This window comes from Hydractinia symbiolongicarpus, chromosome 8 (genome assembly GCF_029227915.1).
Source record: "Hydractinia symbiolongicarpus strain clone_291-10 chromosome 8, HSymV2.1, whole genome shotgun sequence".
NCBI classification, from domain to species: domain Eukaryota; kingdom Metazoa; phylum Cnidaria; class Hydrozoa; order Anthoathecata; family Hydractiniidae; genus Hydractinia; species Hydractinia symbiolongicarpus.
In genome coordinates this window covers 25728989-25748166 of record NC_079882.1, presented here as the reverse complement: position 1 = coordinate 25748166, position 19178 = coordinate 25728989, and the positions used below count along the sequence as shown (strand labels likewise).

The window sequence follows — 19178 nt, the reverse complement described above, 5'->3', positions numbered from 1 at the left end:
GTAACACCAATAATGGAGATCTTATTTAAAACTGTTTTGTAGCCCATTTAAGTTGCCTTTTTTACATAGATAGGGGGATTCAAAAAGTATGTTCATCCCAAGAGGTCATGTAAAAACAAACAAAAACTAACTGCACATGTGCTTTTTGAGAAAGAATTTTTTTCTTCGGTTTTCCTTTAATACTTTTTAATTTATTTTTATGGTCATGTGATTGTGTTGGGTAATTTTGGCAAGCAGTTGGTTTTAATGATATCTACGTGTGTAAAAATAATCACTGCCTAATCTTTGTTATCTGGGTGACAAGGACTGATCTCTTGCTCCATTTTGGGTGAAAATACTTTTTTGAATGCCCCCATAATTAACATAGACAATACCAATCCCAAAATTTCCTAATTTTCCTTACTGGTCAACATATTTAACAGGTATTTGTTTTTATTGTTTGTTTAATGATTTTGATATCAGCCATTTTGTGTTTGCGAGGCATCATTAAGTGAGTAATATTTGCAACCATGTACATAGATTTTGCAAAAACATGCAAAAATTCGTTTGACTTGCATTCAAGCTTCAGTTTAACTTTGTTACGAAATATTTTGTTAAAGTTTTTTACGCGAGCTAAGAATATCTCAATGGAGCAATTAAAAAAGTGAGCTTTTGCAAGTTTGATGGTGTAATTAAAAAATTATTGCAAGCAACATTAGTTGTCTATGATAACAGAAGTTTATGAAATTTTATGTAGTTTTGTTATGCGCACGCATAAGGGTAGGTATAAAAAGACCTTATCAGGTAAAATGGCTATTAATGAAATCTATAGATTTTTCAGAAACATTAGGTCAAATTATCTTTTTTCAATCAGCAATATTTTTTTAAAGGATTTTTTTTGTGATCAGTTGTTCATATTTTCTGTCTACCAAAATGTGTGTGCATGCCTGTTGTTTTTGATGCAAAATCAAAACATCTTGCACAGAAAGTATGTATGTATGTTGTATATTTTTAATCAAATTAGTGCAGATAGCACCTACATGAATAAAAATATTTTAAAATATTCTTTTCTTTATATATACAGAAGTATGAGTGAAAGTAGAACTTCTTTGGCTCAAGTCAAAGCTCTTATAGAATCTATCAATTCTGGAGATACAGTTTTAGACGAGCAAATTAAAAATTGGCTGCAGTGGGATAAGGTAATTCTATTTTTGTTGTGTTTTAAATGAATTATTAATTATTAGCATAATATGTCCTACCATAAATTTATTAATAAATGTACAGGCAATATACACAACCTGATTTAAAAATACTCTGGTAAAGCTACGTTCAAATGCACAAATGTTTATTAATTCTCTTATATTATGTAAAAATTTACCATAACAAGTAACACCATTTACGTAACACACGTCAACATCCTATGCGCAACTTTAGCTCTTACATGATATTTCTTTACATGCAAAAGTTTTTCGCTCTAAATTAGAGCAAAAAAAATTGGGAGTGAGAAAATCTGACAAAAAAACATGACGTAAGGGTACGTAAGCGAAAGAAGAAAATGTTCAATTTTGGATTCAAATTTGATTACATAGCCTAAATTGCATACAACATACAAAAGAATCAATTTAGAGTCAGTTAAATTCTAACGAATCAGACATCTGGAACTGTTGCTGCTGCATTTTTATGGCACAGACAACGTTTTCAAGATAATTAGTGTAGCAACTAAATTATGACCCTAAACGTTGTCTCGATATTGAGCAATTCTTTGAACTATTTAATATACGCTACCTACATAACAGATATAAAACCGAAAATGTGAACAAAAATGTACATAAGATAAAAATTTTCTTGCATTCCTTACATTAAAATATTTTGCAAGTTCTTCCTAAAAAACGTACATGTAAAATGTAGCTTAAGTTTTTAAAAAATAAACAAGCATCCCCTTAAAAAGAAAAATTTGTGAAGTTAATTGAAAAAGTGTGTGTATATAATGTACTTAACAATGATATTTTAAGGAGACACTTCATTTTAATTTGTTGAATAAGAATGTAAATATGTCAGCACATTAAGACACCATTAAAATATTAAAGAAAAAATGGTTGTGTTACAGTGCAGTATATTTCAGTGAAAAAACGGTTAATATTACGACTGGTGCTAATAACAACTATATTTCCCAATTGAAAGATCAATATCCATAAACAGAGTACAATGAGTAGACAAGGAAGAAAATAGAGATAAATAAAATGTGGTATATTAATAAAAACAGACAATAAAATTGTAACACACAAAATGGAAAAAAATCAAAACCCTGTGGATATCAACATACTAAAAACATGCAAACAAAAACAGGTACTTACTGAATTTATTCTATTATTCATGCTGCAGGATTTTTGTTTCAACCTATGAAATGAAAGTGAATTTTCCAGAGAGGTGGAAATATGAGGAAGGCAGGATTATTTTTTCAATGCAAGGCAACAATTTTCAATGAAAGAAAACTTACCAACTTTTTAAAGTCTCAGTATTACAAAGTGTAAGAATCATAAAATCTGTTGGTGCAATAAAACCTACTTCTACTGCCATGCAGTAAAAATATTAAAGTTGAGGCTGAAATATGTACCATACTCTGTTATTCTCATTTCTCTATTACTTCCACCTCTCTAGGAATCTCAATAATTTTGACCCAGATTAAAAAATAATCCCAAATCTCAGACAATGCCGTATTGCTGTTATCTCTAATGATTTTTACCTACATGTACAGAAGAAAACAAATATAATAAATAATTTAAACTAAGTTGTACTTTTAATTTACTAGCAAAATGGCTTTTAGAGTCAAACAATCAACACTACCAGGATATAATATTGCATTTTTGAATACAAAATCAAATTGCATAAACTGTAAAATAATATTATAAATTTAAATTTTTCAATAAAGCAATACCTCCCCCTTTCTTCATTGATCAACAAACTTGCTGTCTTATCTTGTACTGTACATTTCACCACTGGAAAATTATCCTAGTTGGGGCCATGACAACTCTGCTTTTATGGGTCGACAACATGGAGGACAATATTGCTTAAGTACTATTAGCATTTGCTAACAGTTTACCTGTTAGTGGTTGCAAATTTCCATGGTTCAGTCCATACTGCCGACATATTTAGCAAGTGCCATTTCCACAGCTATAAGTGAACCCATCGAATAAAGAAAAATTGGATAAAAGCTGCCAATGTTTATCTAATGTATACATTCAAAGCATGGAAACCCACATTGCTTACAGTGAAGTGGCTATTCTGTGTAAATTCAAAAGTTTCCATTTTTCTGGCACAATGAAAAAAGTAAGAAAATCGCATTGATTTTTAATTTTTACATGTGAAACAATTGATAAAATTTAATTGGTTATGCTTCATATCCTTACTACTTACATTTATTTCTAGAATGAAGATACATTTGGAGAAATTAAGGATCTATTATTGATGAAGGACTATGAAGGGTTAGGTCAAAGGCTTCTTAAGCGTATGGAGTTTGGTACTGCAGGTAAGAGCACTGTGGATTATAAAGTATATAAAAAAGCATGAAAATGTGAAATATCAAGAAAACTAATTTTGCTAATAGTGGAAGATTGTTTAGATTGAAACCATTCTTATTTATTAAACAAAAATTATTTATTAAACAAAAAATTGGGCAAGTGTTTCAATTTCACATAAACTAGTGACAGCTATAAAGCTGCTGTTGTTAGTCACTTTCTTGGTAGCATTTCTGTTTTCATGTTCAAATCAGTGTAATGTATCAATTGCAATGGACCTTCATTGTTCAGTATTGAGTAGATTAGTGAGAACTGTAGTGAAATCTATATAATAATACACTCTATCTGTCTGTGAGACAATTTAGGAATTGGGGGTTTTATAATCAAAAATTCCATAATATGCTGTTGAAGTAAATGTCATTACTTCATTAAAGTGATGAAATTTACTAGGGTCCACATGCAGGGAATATGTATCATGAGGGGATCTAAGTTTGTTACTGGGTAGGTGAAAACGAAGAAGAATAAATCATAAGTTATTTAACATTGCGCTGGGAAAAACTATATTACTGAATATATTTTTTTGCTATATATATTTTAGGATTACGTGCTGCATTGGGAGCAGGCTTCTGTAAAATGAATGATGTCACCGTCATACAAGCTACTCAGGTTTGTCTATATTATTAACACATTGTTCAAAACACAAAATTAAACAAATTCTGCAGTCCCTTGTATGTGTGTTAAACAATTACAATTTAAAACATTTAAAATTTTCTTTGTTTCAGGAAGGTCTTTCGACTGCTTGAAATGCTATTTGACTTTTCTTTATAAACATTAACTGTCCTATTGGAAGTAAAGAAAAAATGTTTTTAAAACTCAGGGTGACTGCCAGAATTAAAAGCGTTGAAATTAGACCACATGACCTAAAAAAAAAAACATTCATAATTCTCTAAAAAAACTGTAAAAACCCAAAATATAATTTATATTTTCTTTTTGTTTAAAGCTTTTCAAATACTTCTCCTTCTCTAAGGATTAATATTTAGCAGTACCCTTTTAAATTTTTTTTTTATGGAGTTACCTTTAGTTATATTTTCCTTCCCAACTGTTTCCTTCCTGTAGGCTCAGTGTCAAAGATACCTTGGGACCTACCCTAACTGGTCATGAGACAAAAAAACTTGCTAAATTATTGTATTTTGTCTGTTTGCTTAATTTATGACAAATGATCAGGAAATTTTAAACCGTTATAGGAAGTTACCAAACAGTTAAAAATTTTGAGAAAATTTTTTTGGTAAATTTTTAAACTAGAATGCATGAAAGGCAACTTCATATAAATACTCTGTACAAATGAATAAAAAATGGTATTACTTGTTGTGTTACAGAATTATAGTCTGTAAATGCTAAAAGACAGCTTAAATTTTGAACAATTCAGCATTTAATGTATTTAAAAATGCGATCATTTGAATTTGAGAATATAGATATCTACTGCATGACTTACTTATTAATTTAAATTTATCTTATAATAATACGGAGAGTGTGTCTGTGTGTCTGTAACAGGCAAAGTGGATGTGTTTATTTTCCTTTAATGTCGCCGAAAAAGTATGTCTCAAATGTCAAATTTTCTAAGGTTATTGCGCGACGTCAATGCATTTAGACTGAAGTCAATTTGTTTAAGATTGGTGAAGCCATTGCATTCCACTTAAAAATTTGAGACCAAATAACTTGGAAAAGAGGTGGTGATGTCAATGATTTTTTACCGCGTAGGTAACTAGGCACCACCTAGGATCAATTTAGGTAATTTTCCCAAACCTGAGTCCCCAAATCTGTTTCGGAAGGGACAGGTTAATGACGTCATCTAAAAACCTTTAAACCCTAATAACTCTGCAACCGTTCGTCAAAAGTAAATGATCCTATACGTTTCAAGATCTATACGATGAAGGCAACAGTTATACAAAGTTCTAAAAAAAATTCAGTTTTGACAGGGCCACTTATATTTACATGTGAGATGTTATCTCACATGTAAATATAAGTGAATGATAGTAAAGATAGATGTATTTTAATTGTTTTTAGGGACTGTGCAAATACCTGTTAACACAATTTACAGATATCAAAAGTATGGGTGTGGCGATTGGCCACGATGCACGTCATGGTAGTCACAGGTTTCTAATAATATATTTAAAAGAGGGTTTAAGCCTAAAAAGTTTTTCCAATTGGTGTTATTGAATACACAATTATCACTGTGTGTTAAAAAAGTTAAAGTTTTAGAAACAAAGAACTCTCTCTTCTTTTCTACTGACACTCCAAATAATTTCTTACAGTGATTTCGGTAGCTAAATAGAACCCAATCTATAAAAAATTTTAAGTACCTTTTCTGTATGAACAAAAGAAACTCTTGGTTTAGCAATAATTTCATCACCAAAACAAGTTTTATCTCAATTCATAATGTTTTTTTATGCAGACCATTTTTTTTTTAATTAATTTGGCCCCAACATTTTGATAGGTATTTGAATAATCTTTAGATTTTGTTGTTTTAAATAAAGTAATAGAGAGATTGCATGAAATTTCTTTTTCAATCCTTTAATTTTATTTTAATTTTATTTAAGATGAAGAATTTGTAAAAGTATGATTTTAACTTTCAGTTTGAAACGTAAGGGATGAGAACGGAAAAATTCTTTAACCAATTAGATTCCATAAATAATAATTGTCTGTTACGGTCCATTTCGTTTCACTTTTGAGTGAAAATACACCTTTAGTAACTTTTTCAAAGGGTATACCTTTGAGGTTTTTTGGAGTTAATATTTTTGCTACATTAAGAGAAAAATTAGAAGAAAAATGAATTTGATTTAAAATTAAACTGTGATTTAAAAATAAAAGAAAAAATTAGGCTGTTTCTGGAAATGGGAAGCATATGAATTTAAAAATTTATCTTTGGTCCCTGCCAAAATTGCATGGTTGCATTGCTCAAAACCCCAAAATTAGATCTCACTAAAAAACGATTGCAACTACACATAACCCCTCTATTTAGATTCGCAAGACTCGCAGCAGCTGTTTTTCTTCATGAAGGCATCAAAGTTTATCTTTTCTCTGATATTGTGCCAACACCATTTGTGGTGAGTAAATAATTGCTTATTACTGAAAGGGTTACATGCAATTATTTTTTAATAAAGTTGTAGCTTAAATAAATAAGTTAAAAAATGCTACAGCAACTTTAAAGCATAACTGACCTATTGCTGAAATGTTGTGGCTAAAAGATATAAAAAAGGTAAACTACAAAACAATAGGAAGCAGATATAAATACTGGTATTTTGGTGTGTCCTGTTTTTTTTCTTATCATTAAGGATTGAATGTAAAAGCTTTTTTTGGTTGTACAGGACATTTTAAACTTTTTTACGACTTTTTTACCTTTTATGTTTTACTTTAAAACATAAATTTTTCCAATTCTATAAATATATTAGTTTTTTCACATAGCCTTTTTCAGTGTTGAAGTACAAATGTGCTGCTGGAGTAATGGTAACAGCATCACATAACCCTAAGGAAGACAATGGATACAAGGTATGTATGCTTATTTACCATGAATGTCAGTATTTTATTTACGTATTTTTTTTTCATATTGAAGCTAATGTCAGCATAGAGTGTAAGTAGGTGTTTTTGTAGGGGATGGGGTTGGGGGAGGAGAGGAGAGGAAAGGGAAGGGGAGGGTTGCATATACCATGGCTTCTAAGAAACAATATAAAGTTGATACTGACTGTTAGCCTTGTTGTTGAGCGTTTACTTTCAGTGCAGAAGGTCTTAGGTTTAAACCCCAGCTGAGTCATGCAAGAGACGATAAAAGTGTGAATTGATCCTTTCTGCGTTCAGCATAAGAATAGGATTAATATCTTAGATGGCTGTCTAGTTAAGCGATTAATGTACTTACACGTAATGTACAAAAGTTTATGTTCTGTTGTGTTCTATTTAAACATAATTAACCAGAGAATAAAATTATTTATAATTTTATAGTCTCTCGTGGCTACTAGATCATCAGATCATAACAATCCCATAAAAGCCACTATATTCTACCCTTTCTTGTAGGTCTATTTCTCAAATGGAGCTCAGGTAACTTTTTTTATATTCAGTAATCACTTACAGTTTTTATAATATTTTTTTCATGGACCTGCTTTTTTGCATTTTGCAGCATTTTCATAGAGAATATCCTTCAGACATTAATCCATTTGATTGTGAAATTTACTTCCATTTAATTTTGTGTTTGAGCTTCACATTATTAAAAAGATTTGCAGCAATGGAAATACTTCACCATCTCAAAGCTTGATTTTTTTATGATGCAGATTCCCATGTTCCACAGTAATCATGTCTTGTACAAAGCAATTGTTAGATTCTTTCTCTTGTGTTACACTAAAATACCAGTATAGCAAATTGCACCGGCGTTTAGATTATTCCTCCACATGACAAAGGTATTTCTGATCACATCATGGCAAACCTTGCCCCGCTGGAGACATCTTGGGATATTGATATCCATAAGTCCAGTGACATATGCATTGATCCATTGAAAGAAGTTATGGCAGATTACATGCAAAGTATTCAGACACATTGTCATTACAGGTTAGTATAATATCATGTTTTCATCACAGTTACAAGGAAAAACTTGGCATACATTACACTACAATGTCTTTTTTAATGAGTTCTTGTTTGCGTAATTAGTTCTTATCTACTCGGGCAACTGTAGCCAAATAAATATGGTTGTTTCAGGTAAGTTGTGTTGTTTTTTGTTTAAGATCCAACAATAAATCAAGCAGTTTGAACATAACATATACAGCTATGCACGGTGTTGGCGCCAAATACGAAGTTGAAGCCTTTAAAGCTTTCTCTTTAAAACCTTTTTTTACAACGCCTGAACAGGTATGGCAGTTACAATTAAAAGTCTTATGCATTGACACGTTTTCTTCTCTTTAGGAGTTTTTTATTGTTGTTTTTGTTGTTTTGGCCCTTAACCCTTACGAAATTAATTTTAAGAAATATAAAAGTCATTTTTTGTTCGTTTAGGATAAACCCGATCCGGATTTTCCAACTGTCAAATATCCTAACCCAGAGGAAGGGAAGGGAGCACTGGTAAGTTTAAATTTTTCATTCACCTCAAAGTGCTGTGCGTATTATCGATCACGTCATTATGGTTGATTTTTAGAACCTAGCAATTCAAACTGCTGAAGCGAACAACAGTCCGTTTATAATTGCTAACGACCCTGATGCTGATCGGCTAGCGATTGCTGAAAAAATAAAGTGAGGATATTTTAATCTCGAGATTAAATAAAATTTTGAGACTACATTTATTCGTTTTGGTGTCAGATATCACTGGAAAAAAAACTCTAGATAAACGTCAGTATTGCAATCTAGTAACATCAGAAGAGGACCGACCCAGCCTTTTTCACATTTAACAATCTTTTCATGTTTTCTATAGTGATGTCTGGAAAATTTTTACTGGGAACGAAATTGGTCTGCTACTTGGTTGGTGGTCTTTTAACAACCATAAAAACAACAATGCAGAAATGTATCCTGGTGAGTTCTGAACTTCTTGTAAATTAGATGATCACGTTAAGGAATAAAGCTTCTCAACGTTCCTTGTATAGCTAATTTAACTCTTTATTATTGTTTTTCTTTAGTTTCAGAAAATTCCCCTAATATAAAAAGGGAAAGTGCTTTAAGCTGTTCCCTTGTGTACTTAGATGAATTTGGGGCGACATTTACATTGTCTAAAACAACTGGTTATATTTTAGGTGATTCTGTGTACATGGTACACAGCACTGTATCATCGCGCGTTCTGCAATCAATCGGCAAGGTTGAAGGTTTCAAAGTCATTGTAAGTATATATTTTTTTATCCTTTTCACTATCTCTTTCTGCTTTCTTTGGAATCAAGTTTTATTATTTCTACTTTTAATTTTCACGTTTAGGAAACATTAACTGGATTTAAATGGATGGGTAATATTGCGCATAATTTAATAAAAGATGGAAAGCATGTTTTATTTGCATTCGAAGAAGCAATTGGTATGTTTAAAAATTGCACTTCGCGGGTATTAATTTTCTCGTATAATTGCTCACAGAACATTTTATGCGCGATCATACGCGAAAAAATTAAATTTATTCCCGCGATATAGCTGTTCTACGTATACATATGCCTTGATGCGTTGGAATTTCGTGTGAGTGTTATTGTTTAGCGCCATGCAGGTAAAAGCTTTGAAATCTAAGGGTTAATAGGGGGAAAACTCTTACACCAATAAAAATGCAAAAGAATGACACAAACTGATTTCTTTGGGTTTTAAAGAACTTGAATCTTTTGCCATAAAGCATCAACGCTTTAAAAATATGTCAGATTTTCACTATTTTTAACAAAGATTAAACTGGCGTACACCATTTTATCTCTCAGGTTTCATGTTTGGAACGCAAGTTTTAGACAAGGATGGCATCAGCGCGGGAGCAATAGTATCTGAAATGGCTTCCTACTTGTACAGTAAGGGAAGCACAGTAACAATACAACTTGATCATCTGTATGAACGGTAAGATTCATTTATTATGTTTATGAGAAGTATTTGTAATTTTCTCGTAATTATAAAAATCCTACATTCTGCGATTTCTCTTTTTGGACGTATGCATTTAAAGATTCACGCTCACACGACAGATAATGGCAGCGTCAAAACTTCATTCTGGCGAGGGCAAGTTGATTTTATGAAAGAGCATGGAAAGTTGTCTAAGGATTAATATAGAAAAATCTTTATTGGTTTTAGAAATAATTTGAAAGTTTTGCTAATAATTCAAAATGATAATATTGCAGATTAAATTCTGAGAAACAATATTGTAAATAATAATCATAAAATAACAAATAACTAAACTTGCGAGTAATATGTTTTAAAACTGAATAGCTGAATACATATTACATTTGACATACCTTGGTAAATCTCTCAAGTAGAGGACCTCACTTATTTGCAGTAAGTTATTATCAGGACTTGTCAAAGCCACACAATTGTTCAACCTTATGTAATAATAGATAATTTATGACTTTGTGACAATAATAATTTTAGGTCAATTTACTTGTGAATAACAGAAAAATAAAGGTTTTTGCGTGTATTTAGATACGGCATACATATTTCGAATAACTCTTACTTTATTTGTCATTCTCAACCGACCATTAAAGCAATTTTTGATCGCATGAGAACTATGGAAAACGGTTCGGTAAGTACGTTACGTAGTTTGCACTGAGTATGTTTTACTGGCGTGCTGTAGGTTTTATTTTCGCATTTATTACCATGACTAAAGCGAAAGTATTAGCCCTGGGGTCGAAGTTGGTTAAATACCTCTTTTTCATAAGGAAAACTAACAGTTTGTTTATCCCCAAGGATGGATTATTTTTTTTAGCATTTTCATTTTGTAACAAAATAATCGAAATAATAAAACCATTAAAAGCATGTCTAACTTAACGTATTTTATATCCAAACGATAACAAGTTCTATTATTAGAAAGAAAATTTCGCATATTTTGTAATTCTTGACAGTAGCCATATTTGTTTTGATTTTATTTCACGTTGTCCCTTTGTTTAATTTTTGTAATAATTTTTCATACGACGAGCTTTTAAAAAAGTTATTGACAATACCGTTTCAGATAGTTCTTGTTTCATAAATTCCATAGTTTTTCTTGCGCGTTAATCCGAATGTCATCCGATATTGTACTTGACAGGCTTAACCTACTCTTTCTTTCATAATATTGAAATGCTTTTTCTTTATGCTTCCGAAAACTAACTTCTCTGCAACGTTGATCTTTAACGCATTCTTTACATCAGTGAAAACAGTAATCTCTTTCGCGTTAATTTGAAACACTTCTTGAATCAACTTTATTTTTATATTTAATCATTTACCGAGTTTGACTGTAAACGGGCTAATGAGCAAGTTTTTTTGATCGCGAATTACACAAAACTTGCAAGTTGTTTTCAAAAATACGTAGACATCTTTGCAATAAAAAGTTGATAAAATAGATTTTTTGTGTTAAAAAATCAAACATAATGTCTGGCGGTAGGAATATTACAGCATAAAATTGTTCGTTAGTTTTTTTATAGCAAACGTTTTAAAGAGTGTATTAAACATTCTTCTTGTGAATAAATGAAGAAATCACATTCTTTCTTTAGTATCCGACAACAGTTGGACCGTTCAAAGTTGTTTCTGTTCGTGATTTGACTGGGAATGGTTACGATAGCAGTCAACCTGATAAAAAACCAGTAAGTTAAGAATCTGAAAAAAAGAGTAAATTGGATTAAATCTATTGAAATGACCAATTAATAGATTAAATCTACTGAATGTTTAGTAAATAGATTAAATCTACTGACTAATTATGTTTCTAAGATTTTAATTCTATGTTTTCGATTGCAAAAGATATTGTAGTTCCACTAATTTGATCTAGACCTCTTAATAAAGCCTTCCTCTAGTAGCGTCGCACTTATGGAGTACTTATTAGAAAATAGTACTAGTCATGCGACAAAAAAGTGTAGGGTTGTACGAATTGTTTCTAACAACTCGTGTCGTATTCTCCTGAAAAATCTTTGAATAGGAAAGCATGTATTATCTTGCCCTATAACGAAATAAATTAATAGGTTAATTAGCGCCTCCCCGTCAAGTACGTACGATGCATTTATTAACTCGGCGATCGCTAACCTTATCGAATTGTAAATTCAGTAGGATAATTTATGTTTAATCCGTGTGTTTCCGTACAAATATGTTTTTTTCTTGTAATAGATTACAGAATGGTGTTTGTTAGTTTAATCTAAGCAACCACATTCTGTTCTGTTTTTTAGATTTTACCCACTAGTAGTTCAAGCGAAATGATCACTTTTCAATTTGACCATGGTTGTGTGGCTACAATACGAACCAGTGGAACGGAACCAAAAATTAAATATTATTCGGAAATATCCACGAATCCTACTGAGAGGTAATTGTGGTTACTAGTTGAATTAGATTTATTTCTTTATTGTAGGTTGAAGGTTTGGTCCTTGATTAAATTCTCTTAGTTAAGGCGTTTCGTAGCTTATGCTGTTATGATTTGTTACGTAATTGTTGTACGGAAGACACAGCTTTGATGTAATGTTGTAATGAGCGATGTTTCAACAAATGAATTATCGAATGACAAGCGAAAAATAAGTTCTTTCGTAAAAAATTTAGAAAAAGATTTAAACTGTTCGTTTATTATTTTGATCTTTCATATTTATATTTGCCTGCTGTTCTATATTGTTGTACCGTGCTTTTAAACAATGAATGAATAAATGAATGAATAAATGAATGGACGAAGAAAGCAGTAGTCACCATATAAAATTGCGCTGCAGACAAACGGCTTTCATTGTGCATGGAAGATCATTTGAAATGATTTTATAACGACTCTCGTATATAGTGTTGTTTTCGTCACAATTATGCACCTTGTTGTTTCTTTTAGATTAACTCGTGAAAAAGCGCAAGCAAAGATAGACGAACTTATAAATAACTTAGTTGAGAAGCTGTTGGAACCAGAAAAAAACAATCTCGAAAGAAGAGTTGAATCTTAGCAGATTTTATTATTATCTTTTTTGTTGTTGTTGTTGTTTAATTACAATCATGCTTATATTTAGCCCTTTTTTTGTTGATTTGCACTCTTGTATCTCTTGAAGCAATATTTGCTTTAATTATTATGATGTGGATATTGCTATGATGGAATATTTTTTGCTGCAGTTGTTGTAGCTGCTGTTGTTGTTGTTGTTGGTTTTTGTTTTTGTTGTTATTATTGTTGTCGTTTTGTTGCTGTTGTTATTGTTGCTGTTGTTATTGTTTTTGTTTTTGTTTTTGTTATTGTTTTTGTTGTTGCTGTTGTCCCCTGCCGTTGTTGTTTTCTTACAGTTGGTTTCCATTAAAATTCGTAATTTTTGTGCAACTAGTTTTGTCGCTTTGTTGCACACGATGTGTTTCTGTTAAAATTGTGAAATAACTGTGACACAACTGTTTTGTTTGCTCAACACTTTATGTTAATAAAAACCAAACTTTAGTAGCTTGTGGCCCTATTGATAAAATATTTATTTTAGCAGATAATTGGGTGCACAATTCCCATTTTTGTAATTGCCTTTGGTATTTTAGCAGATTAGTTTTGTTATAATGTTTTCTCTATGTCGCTTTTTTTTTCTTCTTTTTTTGAATCTCTAAAATGGAAAAGTTTTTTTAGAAAATTCCTATATTGTATCATTTTTAACGAAAATAGATTCTATCCAATTATTCATAGTGTTCAGGATTTGATGATTTGAATTAAAATTTGTTGCTTCATATATAGTAGGCTGCCTGTAACACGCAAAGGGGATTTATACTCTTAGCAAACAAGACGTAATTGATACCAATTCTATAAAACAAATTGGTGTAAATAGCATTTCTAAAATCAAACATAGCCATTACATTGTACATGTGACTGGCTAAACACGCTTTTTTTTAAGAATACCAGGCTAGGATTTCAGGCAAACAATAGGTCCATTGTTTCGAACAATGAAAAAAAGGTAAAACCAGCCTGATTAAAATTTTCTGATACAAAACATCTTGAGAATGGGTAGATTTAACTGATTTCACTTGTACGTGGGGGTAACTAGGAACTACTCCGGATAAAAATTAGGCCAATTCCTTCCGGAGCCACGCATTCGTTTTGATCTACTCTGGGTTTTTTTAACCTGAAGTTCCTGTCTGATATTCTCATAAAGTATTTTTCACCATGTTTAAAAGAATCCTTTCCGTTTGGAGGAGACGAATTAATATGTAAGTGGTAATTCATCTTTGGGTAAATTTCAACTGCGAACTTTTGATTTTGTAATATCCTCCTTGATGTAATCTAGTGCGTAAATTTTGTGAAAGAAAATAAGTAATACAAAGAAACTCTAAGAACTCCAAACCTGAACAGAGGAAATCAGGAGACCTGAGGAGTTTTGTCTCGGTTCAGAAAAAGTTTTAAAGAAAAATTCGAAAACTTTAGATATCCAAACAAACTAATTATAATCAATATGTTAGCGATTAGATCGCAAACATATGCTGACTCCGTCTTGATTACTGATCTTTTATGAAAGGTTTAGTGATAATACTACTAGAGTCTTCCTCCTGTGTGCAATCACATACTTCTAGATAATAAGACAATAACTTATGTCTAAAAATTCTTAAGGTAAAACTTTGTGAATGATTTTACTTGTGTACAGTGTACACAAAGAAAAAGCAAAGGGATAAGGTTAAAATAAAAACTTATTCAATCGCGATAGCGCGGTGGTTTGGTTTCAGCTCAGCTCATCATTAATTAAGTGCGGGGAAAATGTGCAAATTGAACGCTTATTTTAACCTACTATTTATAATTTATAACACAATATAAGTTTGTTTTTACACAAAACATCGTTTCTTCTCCGCGATTGTTAATATGCATAGCATTTTCTTGTTCTAATTCTGAAGGTGACGCGAGCCGTACTATGATCGAGAGTTACTCCAGTGGAGAAGTGTCCAAAATTGAAAAATTATGCCCAGCAAGTTTCTGCGCAATGGAGAATATTTAAAAATTGGGAAACTTCAATTGTTACAAAATTTTATGAGAAGTAATTTTAAACCAATTTTAAACCACAGTCAAACTCTTATGATTTAGGGCTGCTTTTCTGATATAATTTTACAGTAGGCTGTTGTGAAAAACGCGAAATTTTAGCTGTACTTTTATTTATGTTTAATGTTCTTAACAAAAAGCTATGAAAGTTCTAGTTATTATTATAATATGGTTTGTTACAACCTCGACCCTCGGGCTCTTTGTTTCTTTTTTATGACGGGACGGCGAGGCGAAATCTCTTCTTATATTGAAAAGAGAAAAGAGCCCTGGGAGCGGGATTGGGTTTGTTCTTATTCTATTTTCTGTTTTATGAAACCCAAGAAACAGCACAACAGCGTTATGAAATTTTTCTCCAGTAAACAATAAATATATACACACGTTTGAAATATTTTTGGCATCATATAATAATTACAAAATAGAAATAAATTTAGTAACTTCCTTCCAGCATTGAGTAGAATATAAGCATTTCTTTGTTGAATTCTCCTGCATGTCTGCATGATCATTATTTTTGATTAATATTGAAAGTGGAATTACATCCACATGAAACAGGCTTGTCACATTTGTTAAAGAAACATTGGATCCAAAAATAATACCATAATTTGCTTCTAACAAAGCAAGCAAATCGGTAAGGGAGTCACCAATATATATAACTGGTAGTAAGTGTTGTGACCTCCATTGTTTTATCCAATTACACTTTCCACAAGCTGTTGAAACTTTTCCAAAGTCAATTGTGCCATTTTGATACAAAGGAATTGCAGAAGATGTTATATCATCTGGTGCAATTATTCCATCTAATGCAGCAATAAGTAATTCTGGAAACCAATTTATAGATAAAATTTTACACATTATATTTTTTTTCTCTCGGAGAACTTTTAAAGACTCAATTGCATTTGGGTAGAATTCGATTTCTTCAACTAACTCCCCCAGTTTAACTCCCACTATATCATTGAAATACTTCTTACTTGCTAAAAGGTGCCTTGAATTAATATTGTATGCGTCTAAAGTTTTAATCATGGTTTCCAGAGTTTTGCAACTAAAGTCATTATCGGATTTACACTTATCTAAACAAGTGTTCAGACACTTTAAGTAGCCAGAATAATACTGTTGACCTTCTTTTTCCCACATATGCAAAAGTTCGATCTGATTGTTAGCGTGAGCTTCGCGAAATTTTTCGGTTGATTTAAATGATAAGTACGATGTGTCTCTCTGTGTAAGAGTTCCGTCAAAATCGCAAACTAATAACACTGATGGGGATATAACTCCTTGAGTTGACATAGTTACAACAAATAAAGAATAAAATCTTTTGGCTTCTTCCTTTTGGGACGGATCGTTGTTGTGATATTATAACCAATGACCTATAGTTCTAAGTTAATTTGCTTATTGAATTTAATGCCCAATGTGCTTCTGAGGAGAATTAGATTGGTCAGACAGCTAAATCAAAGCACTGGTAAATACTGGGAGTTACAAAGAATTTTACCAAAGCTTAGCTAAAATATCATTATCAATATATAATTAATCCCTTAACAACTGTGCATTGGGGCGAAAATTCCTCCACGCTAGCTAGCTCACTAACCCCTTTTTTCGTCAACGAAAAAGCTGGTGGAATTGGGGGACGGCAAAGCAAAGGTGAGCCCGTCTGTGTAGAGGTGTAGTGTGGTGGTGGGTTGTGTGACGGACTCATTGAGTGAACTTTCTTGTTGGGATATCAAAATTCATAAAGCATGGTGTATGTTCTATTATCAATATTGTATATATATATATATAGCTACTGCTTATATATTTTAAGTGGTTAGCTACCCATGTTTATTCTCTAGAGAACAGATAGCTAAATAGTCAAGCAGGGAGAACACACAAAGAGGAAAACAGTCAGGTAATGACAGCCGTGTCAAGAAGTAGAATCATAGTCATAAACCCTTTAGCTATGACTAATAGTAGAATTTAGGTGCTGTTCATATGGAAAATATTTCCTTGGTTAGCGGAGGGGAAATGTTTCAGCATGATAATTAGAGGTTTCTTTTTTGTTTTAGTGGCTCAGTGGAAACAACCCACTTTTGTGTTTTTCTAGTGTTTGTGATTTTCTAGGCTAGCAACTTTAAATATTTATTATTATCGCATAGGATAGAAAACTTTTCCCTGTGAGGTGAGAAAGTAACATGTGAAGTGTCTTTGTTTATTATGATAATCTTTTATTTATTTCTAAAAATTAAGCCAAGTCAAGATAAATTATCTCACTTACCAAGGAAACTTCAGTTCTTTTCATATGGGAAATTAAATTAAGGAACGGTGTCAAAAAGGTTTGGCACGCTAACAGATTTTGTCTGCTAAGAGCGTGGGAAGGGCGGTTTTGAGGTCAGTTTGTTAAAGATATGTATTATGTGATGAAAATCTGTCCTTCTGGAATTTTCTCCTGAACCTGTGTTGTATATTGTTTTTTGAAAAAAATGAGTGAATACAGACTCTAGGCCAGAAAAACAATAAATATATAATTGAACCTGTTAATAGATCAATAAAAATGATAGTGTATTTCAGGCTTAAGGAGAGAAAATGTGTACAGTTTCGCCTTAGTAAGTAGAGTAAAAAATATGATAGCGTATGGCGCATATGACAGTAATCCATATAAGGGGGGTCAAATGTTAATAGACAAAATCAGCTAAGCGTGACAAATATCTTTTGTTGCCTGCCCTTACTGCTTACCAAGATCTCCATTATGTGCACCTGACAATGGTTTACTGCTGTGTTTACTGTTTTGATGCAGCGGCTATTAATAGATTAATTAGTATATATAGTTATTATTATACCCCTCCATCCATGCTATCATAAAAAACAGATGTTTAATAAGTCAAAAATGATGATGCTGCAATGCCACTTATTGTGGCAAAACATAATGCCCTTTTAAAGTCTGTATGTCTGCACCCACTGGTAAATGTGTTAAACTTGATCCTCAGGCCACTGCTGTTCTCAAACATTTGATGTTTTGTAATCGCTCTCCAGCACTATTTCACAACTTCTCAGTACTTGCAGAAGAGTCTAATGATAAACTCACTTTCAGTGAGAATTTATTAATTTTGAACAACACAGTAAAGTCTTTGCTTTTAAGATTATTTTAGTCTATAGTTACATTTTTTTATTTTCATTGTTACATGTAGTATTTTATCTCGTTCTTTAAAAGTTAAGAATTAGTGTGAACATGCCAACCTGGGTACCAGTGAAAGCCTACTGGGAAAACATATATAAAAAATGGATATGTCGTGATTTTGTCGTTTTTCTCTCAATATTTCTACAAACTGCTCAACTATATATATAACTATAATAAATTGTAATTTTTAAAATTGTTGTCTGTAGCTGAAAAGTTGTTAAATTGCCATTATTCAACCAGTTACCTGTTAACATATATATTTCCCGCTCATCATAATCATTATAATCATTTGCTTTGTTTGTTTTCCATGCTAGCATGGGTTAGATCATGTATATTATTGATCTGTTTCAAATACATCTACATCAAGTCTGTCCTTATTACCTCCTGCCATGCTTTCTCAGTCTACCTCTGGACTTTACCCCCAGGAACTATCATATCTCTACACTCTTTTAACCCATTTATTCTCCTCCATTCTTTCTAAATGTGCCAACCATCTCAATCTTCTAATCTGAATAGCAGCTCCATTGCTACAAATAATTAGCCTGCTTCTTAGCTTATCTGAACTCTTTTTGTTTTTTTAAATTGGTGTTAACATCCACCAAATTATTCTCAAATTACTTTCTCACTGTCCATGTTTCAATACAGTAACACTTCTTATACAGGCCTCATACAACCTTCATTTTACCTCAATCAACAAGACACGTCAACAGAGAAAGTAACTTGAAATTTTTCCTGCAAGTACCACTTCTTCCAACGCCTCCTTCACTACCCAACAAATCATCTAAATAACAGCAGTTCACAACTATCTCCAACAAACTGCTGTTGTACATCATTAAAGCTAAAAAAACTTTGTTGTCTATAATTTCACTTTTGCAACACTTACATACAAATTGAATGTCAGCTCCGAACCTTTTTATCTAACATCACTGCACTTCCTATGTACCTA

General features: G+C 31.8%; 2 protein-coding genes across 2 annotated transcripts; one reads left to right on the top strand and one right to left on the bottom strand.

Moving 5' to 3' along the window:
* Positions 1-662: 662 nt before the first annotated feature.
* Positions 663-13754, top strand: LOC130655532 (phosphopentomutase-like). Its single transcript, XM_057458305.1, has 19 exons — positions 663-1178; positions 3406-3505; positions 4093-4160; positions 5559-5647; positions 6514-6598; positions 6957-7040; positions 7560-7583; positions 7918-8087; positions 8261-8384; positions 8529-8594; positions 8668-8762; positions 8941-9038; positions 9257-9339; positions 9432-9525; positions 9905-10034; positions 10608-10707; positions 11654-11743; positions 12317-12450; positions 12949-13754. The coding sequence occupies exons 1-19, from the start codon at positions 705-707 to the stop codon at positions 13055-13057; spliced, it is 2217 nt and encodes a 738-aa protein (XP_057314288.1). The 5' UTR covers positions 663-704; the 3' UTR covers positions 13058-13754.
* A 1673-nt stretch (positions 13755-15427) lies between these two features.
* Positions 15428-16514, bottom strand: LOC130655534 (uncharacterized). Its single transcript, XM_057458307.1, has one exon. It carries the CDS (start codon positions 16369-16371, stop codon positions 15505-15507), a length of 867 nt encoding a protein of 288 aa, XP_057314290.1. The 5' UTR covers positions 16372-16514; the 3' UTR covers positions 15428-15504.
* Positions 16515-19178: the final 2664 nt, after the last annotated feature.

Excerpts from the sequence above, each read along its gene's own strand:
- LOC130655532 (XM_057458305.1), top strand. The coding sequence starts at position 705 with ATGATAACAGAAGTTTATGAAATTTTATGTAGTTTTGTTATGCGCACG. Across the intron at positions 8,385-8,528 it reads TTTTTACAACGCCTGAACAG|GATAAACCCGATCCGGATTT; the intron begins GTATGGCAGTTA and ends TTGTTCGTTTAG. Across the intron at positions 8,595-8,667 it reads AGGAAGGGAAGGGAGCACTG|AACCTAGCAATTCAAACTGC; the intron begins GTAAGTTTAAAT and ends GTTGATTTTTAG.
- LOC130655534 (XM_057458307.1), bottom strand. The coding sequence starts at position 16,371 with ATGTCAACTCAAGGAGTTATATCCCCATCAGTGTTATTAGTTTGCGAT.